The sequence below is a fragment of the Penaeus vannamei genome, chromosome 15 (assembly GCF_042767895.1).
Source record: "Penaeus vannamei isolate JL-2024 chromosome 15, ASM4276789v1, whole genome shotgun sequence".
Classification (NCBI taxonomy): Eukaryota; Metazoa; Arthropoda; class Malacostraca; order Decapoda; family Penaeidae; genus Penaeus; species Penaeus vannamei.
In genome coordinates this window covers 18,948,326-18,958,325 of record NC_091563.1, presented here as the reverse complement: position 1 = coordinate 18,958,325, position 10,000 = coordinate 18,948,326, and the positions used below count along the sequence as shown (strand labels likewise).

Below are 10,000 nucleotides of genomic sequence, written 5' to 3'. Positions count from 1 at the left end.
CCACAGAGGATTAGTCTCTGAGCCTAAACAATAAAGCGAAAGGATTTTCCATAGAAAAAACATTAATTAGTTTTATTAAAAATTGTTTGGCCAACCGGTTATTAATAGTAAGTCTAATTTCTAAACTCATCTCGGGCGTTTCGTTCGCCCGCAAAAGATGATGCGAACGCGAGTGGAATTCCTTCACATGAAAATCTTCATGTAAGCTTGTCTCAGATTTCTAGCCGCGGCCTTACCATGCCAGTATACTTCGCTTTTTATTATTATAAACGACCCACTAATTATGTACGTGGAAAATTTAAACTAATTATGTAGAAAAAATATATTTTGATGAGTAAGTGGCAACGACGACAGGGTGTGAGCTAGAGGGACCAGACCCCCACCCCCCTGCCAGGCGATGGAGATGCCGGGTAGTAATTGTTGTTGCTTATTATTACTGTTTAAGTATAGACAAAAAAAAATTATAGAGGATTGCAACAAAACATACTGAATAATGTAGACCTTACATGTGATGTTAATACTAAACTACCACGCAAAGTTCCGAAATAACTGTTGTAATCTGTAGAAGTTGGCACCCAGTACAGAGCTCTACAGTTTGTAGTAAGTTTGTACCGCAGTTCCTGATGCGCACGTGTCGTGAAGAGAGAGTAGCAGTGAATTTGAGATTATTTTAATAGTGTAACTTTCGACATACGATTTTGTTATAAATAATAGTTTTAAACAAAATATACAGAAAATATTTGCCCAAATGATTGTGCACAGAAAGGAATAGGCCTATATTCAAAGGAAAAGATTGTGAGAAAGCGTATGACGGTTATCAACAGAAAATCCATCTATGGAGAAAATTGTATTGTTATATATTTTTTAAGTTGAAGAAATAATGTGAAAGTGCTCTGATAGCGAAAAGATGATATTTCCAAGTGTTTGCCATGATAATGTCCGTATTCGAAGTAGCTGTTTTGGAAATAATTCCCAGTCAATTTCTCCTTACAAAGGTTCTGCCGCCGCTTGGTTGAAGTATTTGTCCTCTAAATATTTCGACTGGAAATACGTACAGTGCGGGGAAATTATTAAGTCAGTGTTTTTATTTTCAGATGTATTGGAAAAAATATAAGTATGGTATAAGCGAATTCTTTTTAATAGTGATGTAATTATCCATACATAATGTTCGTTAAGTATATATTTCTCCGTACTAAGTCGTAGGGCTTTGCCTGTGCATTATGGCTGACCATGGCATACCAAAAGCATGTGCCAGCTCGGAGTCCAGGTGTCACACACATGAGATGGGCTTAATGGGTAATGTTATCAGTGTCACGCGGATATGACGAGTGTAGCCCTTGCACTGATACTTTGGGTTGGAGCGGATATCCTGAAGAAAAGAGTTTGGTGTTCATGTTGACTTTGAGATTTAAGAAACTCAGAAAATATATATATATATATATATATATATATATATATATATATATATATATATATATATATATACATTTATACATACATACATTTATATGTATATGTATATTTGCACATATATACATCTATGGACTATTTATGCAGAAATGGGCAGAAGGCATATATAATAGTCTTTGCAGGTTTTGTTAGAAACATACAAGTGACAAGTACCAAATATAGACAACAGTGTTTGTATAGTAAGAGATCATTGAAACCTGTCATGTATCTGGAAATCATTGTGCATATAACAGACTTGGAGATGGCAATCTCTGTTTAATCAAGACCCTTGACATCAGCACTGTGGTCACACTTGGCCCACCAGCAGCCATGACCAGGAAGAACGGCCTACCACCTAAGGCCAACGGGACCTTAACTAGAAAGAAGGACCCGCAGAAGATTACCAGGTGAGTCAGGAGTCGCTGCTAGGTAGAGGGAGGTTGTGATAAGAATAACGGTGCGCCAATCACGGAGAAGCGATACATACGGCCCGTAGCTGTTGGTCGCTACTGTTATACATGTAGTCAGTTTATGCGCTGGTCTTCTGTTGCTTTGGGGGAATAACATTGTGATGTGATCGTAATGAATCTTTTTTCCCCATTCCAAATGCTGATACTGCAATGTGTTTATTGCAGTAAGACTGGGGGAAGAAGTTGAATGTACAAAATTGTTGAAGATGGGTGGGTAGTTGGGTGTGAAATATGGGGATTAGTAAAAAAAAAAAAAAAAAAAAAAAAAAAGATTGGATTAATAAAGTGGATAACGAAAAAGGGGACGTAGTCGAAAAGTGCAGACGTTGGGAAGCAAGTGCCGCACCCAGAAAGCCAGAGGTGCCAGGGTCATGTGTCCGCTCTTTTCCAGGGATAGAGTCAGCGGGGCTCAGATGTCAGACAAGACACTCAAAGGTTGACTCCGGGGAGAGCTGACTTAGAGTGGGTTTTATATGGCATCATTTGTCGTTATCTTGTAGCCGGGGCGAAGAGATTCTTGGTTACCTCCGTATCAAGTGATGTCAGGTGCTTTAGTGCTCTCTCTCAGCCCCCACTCGCTCAGCTTCTCAATTGAGACAAATGCTTATAATGTTTATTGCGCGAAGACTTTCATGGGAAAAGCTCATTCATTCTAGATTTGAATACCAAACTCTTTGTACATCTGCGTAATGATGTTTACTTGCCAATCCCATGTATGAAAACTCTACGTGTTTGTGTGGTGTGTGTTAAGTGTGTGCCCCGTTACCCTAACTTTTCATTTTGTCATGTTATCCCTTTTCCTCCTTTAAATAGTATTTCGAACATAATTACAGCCGAGAATGAAGTAGTAGAGCAGTTCAGCTTTGTTTCTGTGTCTTGGTGGCGTGGGTAAACAAACAGGCTCCCTCGCCTGCTACTTGAGACCGCGTGAGCAACGTCTAACTCTCACGGGTCTGGTGTTGGTTAATCTCACCAGCAGAGGGGCGCGGGGATGCTACTAGTCATGCCTTATCTTCGTCATAGCTGTTAGATTAGGTTTTCTTGCTTGCTTGTATGATTACAGTAATCTGCAGGTTTTTCATGATTTCATAGGGTGCGCATACATTGGGAAACTGAAGAATATGGTTAAGTGAAAAGATTAGAGATATGCAGTAAGTATTAAGAATACGCGATTCTTTAGTAATGGGAACCTTTTAATTAAGAAACTGCGATGTGAAATTGCACATTCCCCAAGTATTTTCGGTGGAAAGGAACCAGTTGGTGGAACCCGTCCTTCTTCGGCTGCATCGTTTCTCTGATTTTGGTGTTTGTACTGGCTACAGGCATAATGTATGGAATATCGTAGACCGCTCTCCCCCCGAGAAGCCTATGCCGTTGTTTGCTTGGATAATCATCTTGAATTATGTGGAGGATTATTTGTCATACTCAGTAGGCCCTACATCTTGCCCTCCTTGCCAGAGAACAGCATACTTCGCTCTGAGAAGTAACTTGAGCCAGCAGTGGATAGGATGGTGTCCTCGGTATGGCTTTTCGCAAACGATGACGTCACACCGTGCGGGCATGCTAGGCGGGAGTAAAGGGGACATGGGAGGCACAATTAGTTTCGAATGTTGCGTGGAATGCTGCCTCCTACCCCGAGATGTGGCGGAAACACCGCCGAGGAGACCCATTTCCTTTCTAGAATTGTAAAGCCTATCAAATTATCAGTAAGTTTCGTTCTCATGTTTTGGGCCAAGCGCGTGATACATGTGTAGCGACGTGTCGTTGTCTTCAGCACAACGATGTCTTAAGAAAGCGGGACGTCTGGCCCACATTACGGCAACACCAGAACCGGAAGTGCAAGGCCTCAAGTGGCGAAAATATCCCTCCGAAAATTGAAGTTGGCTCGTCCGTTGTCGGCTGGACGAGGGCATATCTGGCAAGGTCACTTGTTCGACCTCGACACATGGGGCTGATGGACTGGATATTTGGCCTAGATTTAAATTCACCTGTTTTGACACATGTATAGGTTACGGATGCTAGTCGTGCAACGTATTGTAGGTTTTATATAACCTCTATGTTTACACACACGGATGCGCTCTCACTCACTCACATTTATACGATTTAAGCAGCATTTCAATTTGAAATACCTTTTCCGTACGATATAACATGTTTGATATTATCTTCAATCTGGAAAGTTTTACTGCTAGTTCAGGTGCACTTATGATAAGAGGAAACAACACTTAGGCGATGACTGTAGGTAAGAGGTATTTAAGAATCATCCGTTTAGCAGTCATCGTTGAAAGCCTGTGGTATTGCCAACGGATTACTTCAGAATTTCGCTGTATACATATTCTCCAGTTATAGTTTTCTTTTTATGTATGTAGGCAGTTATAAGCAGGTAGCAGGTAGTCATTAAACTAATTCATACTAAGAATAGCATGACTGTGCCTTTTTAATGTGTTATTAGCTGCCTGTTTCGTATGTATTGCAATTTAAGTATTTTATGTGATATTGAATTTCAAAATATACGAACATGTCAGTGAAAATTTTGTAAAAGGAACATAAGTAGGCCCTGTGGCAGGAATATTTTATTGTATACCTGGCAACTCATTCCAGTTGGACTGGAGACATGTAATGATGATGCCACTTCGCGCGCTTGCCTTTTCGAATTTCGCTCGGCTTAATTTTTGTGTGTACCTCTGCATGGAACAAGTGCCATCTTACGTTTTTTTGTGAAATATTTTAGGTCTCCTTAAGAAGTGCGAGGGAAATATACTTTTTCTGTGTGTTTCTGTTTCTCCCCCCCTCTTTCATATATATATATATATATATATATATATATATATATATATATATATATATATATATATATATGAACACAGTAACTAGTAAACAAAGAGGAAGAAGAAAACTTCTACAATTCGGTTATTTGTCCGTTTCATTAGGAACTCATGTCATGTCTTATTGTGCGCACACAAACACACACACACACATACATGTGTGTGTGTGTGTGTGTATTATATATATATATATATATATATATATATATATATATTATATATATGTATATATATTATATACATATTATATATATTATATACATATATATATATTATATACATATTATATATATATATATTATATATATATATACATATATACACACACACACACACACACATATATATATATATATATATATATATATATATAGAGAGAGAGAGAGAGAGAGAGAGAGAGAGAGAGAGAGAGAGAGAGAGAGAGAGAGAGAGAGAGAAAGAGAGAGAGAGAGATGCATTTCTACACACCTAGACTCGCGAAGTAAAGGCCTCTTGAGAAGGAGAATGAATAGCCTGCCCGGGCGTGTATGGGTGCCACGCGCCGTGACATTTCGTCCAGCGTGCGGTCTCAGACGCCGTGGTATTTGTTAAAGAGCGAGTGCATGTACACGAGCTGCATGGAGCTGCGTGATAACTGTCTGCGTTTGGGGGGGGGGGTCGGACGAGAGACTCCCGGGAGCGCTGTTTCATGGGTAGAATGGGGGAGGGGGAGGGGGGAGGGGCAAAGTGGGAGTTACACCCCTCTGCTGCTCTTTATTCATACGTTGTTTTGTAATGCGTCACACATAGTCTGCCTCCGTCCATCCAGTTCCCCTCAAAATTCACTCAGGTTCCTCACACTTCCGTCTGTTAACCAGTTATTATCGTGTGTGAATATCAGGCAAGGATATTTCGTCAGTGAAATAACTTGCTTGATTGCTCTCAAGATGGATGGCGTCATCGTAGAGGTTTCACAGCAGAGATAAGGTGTTACTACAGAGTCAGATTAATTCTTCATGATAGTTATGAAAAGCAGCACCGCTAAAGCACCACCGACTGGATGGTAATGGAGGATGCCAAAAAAGCACGGTGGTTCCGAATTCCCCCATATCGCCTCCTACTCGTGTGTGTACTATGGGTTTCTGTCTACCTCCGTCTCGATCCACAGAGCTGTAACAAGTCCTTCCCTCACTCTCCTGTTGGTCCTTTATTGTCCCAACCTTGACCCTCAGAGCACTAGTCCCGCCCCTCGTTTCTGCAGTCATTTTTCTCGTGACACCGCTCGCTTAATCTATTACAGGCTCCCCTGTAAGTGTGACTCACGCAGCTCCTAATCCCCTTTCCCTTATCAATATCCGTCTCGCGTGTGGCTCCGTCGGCGAGGACAGCATCCTGGCGCTCTGCTCACCCGCCAACCCGTTTGTCTTCTAGCCTCGTTACATAAACAGGGAGCGTGGTGTGACACCCCCGTTGCTGTGGATTGTTTACGCGGTGTGAATTCGAATTTCTTTTAGCCCATCGTTATTTCCTCTCGGCCTATGTTAGGGTGGCTACTTCTCTGCGGCCTTGCGTCATCGTTCGAAAGGCGTGGCTCGCATGTTGATGGGCGTGCTCAGAGTCATTAGTGAAATTTTTGTTAGTTTTCGCGGAGGCAGAAATCACTGCACTAATTAAGCTAAAAGCACCTTTGCTTCAGGTACATCCGAAGGTGCATTGAGCCAAGCGGACGTGCAACCGTTTCCATGATGAGAATGCCATCCAACCAAGAATTTATTCCAGCTTGATGGCATTGTTGCTATGTTGATTTTATAAGCCTATTGTTGCCATATTGAGACTGCAAAGTTGTAACATTTGTCAAGGTTATGGGAAACGACTTTTGCCACGGAGCCCACGTCTAGGAGTATTGTGGTAGCAGTGTGCTCTTGCCAAGACCGGAATCGTGGGCGGCCGAAGGGAGGCCCAGGAACGCCTTGCCTTATTTTCCGGGCGTAACGGGCCTCCTAGCTAGGCGAGCGGAGTGACATGCTGTGACACCCGACACACCTCGCTCACCACCGCCACCGTGACGTCTATTGACACCGCACGCACCGGCGGAATGTGCCTCCACGTTATTTACTTATTGTGCCGTTTATCAGCATTGGACTTCTCGTAGCCTCTTCCGAAAGGCCTCCGTGGCCACGCCCATCATTTCAGAGATATCAAAGTCACAAGGAGTTACGCTTTGCAGATGGGAAAAGGAATGAACAGGTAGAGACGCATTTCCACTTACATATGCATACATTCATACATGAATCTATATCTATATCTAACTATATATGATATTTTTGCACGCGTGTTTGTTATGGTGCGTTGCACGGCGTGGGCATCACATATCGCAGGTCCCATGCCCTTCCGCCTCGATGCAGCGCAGGACCGACTCCCGAAGCAGGCCCTAAGCACTCCCCTCCCGCCGACGGCCGCGGCATGGAGCGCGGTGCGTCGTCGGCGTGGAGGGCTCACGTGAACGAGGGGAGGTAGAGAAGAGAGCACCTGGGTGAGTGAGGAGCGAGGGATGGTGGGGGGTGGTGGCGGTGCTGGGTCAATACTTGCTTCTCCAGTACCGTGGTGAGCGTGTGGCCCCTGCTGTTGTGTGCTGTTGCTGCTTCTCTTACTTGTGCTGGTGCTGGTGTCAGTAAGGTAGCTGCGCTGGTGATGGAGGCACATTCCCGCTGTGCACGGCGACTGCTCTGACTGCCTGCCTGCTCCCCTCTCTGTCTCCTTGGGTGGGGCACTCGCTCCTCCCGACCCGAGCCGAACAAAGGTGTGCTGCTCTCTTCTGTCACCAACGACTCACTTCAAGCTTGTAGGCTAACCGTGTGTTAATTCCAGTCAGTTTTACTTTTGTGTATTATTGTTACTGTGATCAGTGTGATATGCGTATGAACAACGGTGTGCCAGCAGAAGCGGCAACTACTTCCAGGAACGGGGAAAGGAAGGGCGAGGCACCTGGATGCGAGAAGGTGTGAGGATGAATGCTCGCTCTCGCAGTTTTCACGCCGTACCTTGATTTTTTTGTATTTATACAATAGACCTCTATCTGAAGTTCGTGTCCAGTGAATTAGACGAAATTTATCCGACCAGTGACATCGACTTTGTTATGGGCGGATGGAGAAGTTCCCCGCGGTGTCCGCTATTAATGACTTGCTTCTTATGAGACAAGTAGTTCTGTTGGTGTGCGATGCCTAGGTCGAGCAGGTGGGAGAGGGACGAGGCTGGTCTGAAGTGGCGGGTGACGCCTGAGTGCCTGGACTGATCCTCTTTCAGCCACCTGCCACCGCGGCTCTGCTTTTTCCGCGTTAGTTATTGGCTCTTGGAATGTAGGAAAACTCCTCAGTACGGTTGGCCAGTGTTGTGCCGATCTGTCACTAACTCGTGCAAAGACAGTGGGTAATTGCGTATGAGCATTATGTCGGCTACGTCATCGGTATGTCGCCATGATTGAAATAGTAGCCCATTGAATATTAATACACAAGTCACCACAAATAAAATGTGGTTGAAACTTGCGGGATGATTCCAACCAAATGAATACATGCGTATGTGTGGCCGGTGTCTGCGTCGGTTATCTCCAACATTGCCATGGGATTAGCTCCAAAATTCTGTACGGTTTGCGTAGGCTACGTTTTGCCATTTGCCCATGCCTTATTGTATGATCTGGTAAATTGCAAGGGTTCTGCCGGGTCAGCTGTTTAGGCACCCGAAGACGCGATATCACCAGTTTTATTACTTTAATAGTCTTATAATAGTTTTTTCTGGTTTAGAAATCACAGTAACTTTGCGAAACAAGACTAGGCTGAGCCGCTGGTAATGTAAGCCTAGACTGCTATGCCGGAGCGGTTAGCGACGTGTCGTGTGGAGATGTGATCGATGCAAGTGCGAGGACGGAGCGTTGAAGTGGCAGGTGAAGGCCCTCCTGAAGACCTCCTCTTGTGACGCCGGGAGTGGCGATGGGGGGCCGGGCTGGGAGGGGAGAGGGAGATACATTTGTGCTTGAATCCAGCTCACCTTTAAATCACTGTTAAATAAAGAACTGTGGCAGGCTATGGATGCATTGACAACTTGATAATTATTGGCGGTTTGTGTGCAGAAGGTCGATCTACGCTTGGCATACCTGAGAAGCTGAAATATGCATTTTGAAAAGGCATTTGTGATTTTATTGTATAACGACGCAAATTTATTGTCAGACAATAAATTTGCTAACTTAATTCTTGAAATCGTTTTTATATTAAACCACGCAAAGGATTAATCCTTTATTTGGTACGCATTGAGCCACAATAACATCAGATATTTTTATTGACTTTATCAATATCAACAAAGTTATTATATACAGATATAGCACTTAACCTTGGGAATGCCTGTTTCTTTCCCCCCTATCACTTTTGAGCATACTTAAGAAGTGAGAGTGAACTCCAACAATCTCCTATTGTTTCATGGATTATTCAGGAGTGTAACAGGAAAGTTCATTCCCTATCAGTTATGAGCAACAGGGCGACAAGAAAAGATTTCCTCGCCTTTGTCAGTCTCTCGCGAAGCCTACGCTGCTTACAGCAGAATGCCGTAGAAACCTCGAGCGAGAAGAGGGCGAGGCAGGGTGTTTGGCCAGGGCCAGGAGCGTGGAAATAAGTCCCCGAGACATGGCTGGCTGGCGAGGTTCAAGGTCTGGTGCCGAGAATCACGCAACACAGTAACTCTTTCTTGTGGCGCCCTCGCTTTCCCGCTTCCTCCCACCTTCGCTCGCCGTCCGCCCGCGCGCCGTTCTTGCCCGGCCTTGGCACCACGCTGCCCTCTGTTCTTTCCGACCTAGCTCTCCCCGGCGCCCACCCCTCGCGGTCGCGGGTAAAACAAAACATGAATACTCGTATATTTAGTCTTATGACAGTACTTTTATTTAGCTACTACGTACAGAGCTGGGATGGTAATTGGCAGATGACGGCACGCAGCACGACCGCCTCCCTCGGGCGGCGCTGGCGGTGTAAAACTACCCCGTAAACAGTTCAAGGAGGAAGAGAAAGGAAGGTCTTGTTAGTCTTGAAGTGGAGCCGCCGCGGAAGGGAATGTGGCGCTGGAATCGTGTTTTTCGACATACGATTCTTTCAATATGTGCATGGATGTATATGTGCATGTATATGTATATATATGTATGTATGTATATGTATGTATGTATATGTATATATATATGTATATATATGTATATGTATATATATGTATATATATATGTATATGTATATATATATGTATATATAT

At 43.9% G+C, this 10,000-nt stretch overlaps 1 protein-coding gene across 1 annotated transcript in view; it reads left to right on the top strand.

Moving 5' to 3' along the window:
* Positions 1 to 604: 604 nt before the first annotated feature.
* The window catches only part of LOC113809244 (disks large 1 tumor suppressor protein-like), a gene marked incomplete in the record, with an annotated part of 35,454 nt that continues 26,058 nt past the window's right edge, over positions 605 to 10,000 (top strand). Inside the window, 2 exon segments of the mRNA XM_070130513.1 lie at positions 605 to 678; positions 1,558 to 1,856. Coding sequence (XP_069986614.1) covers positions 1,780 to 1,856 — 77 coding nt within the window.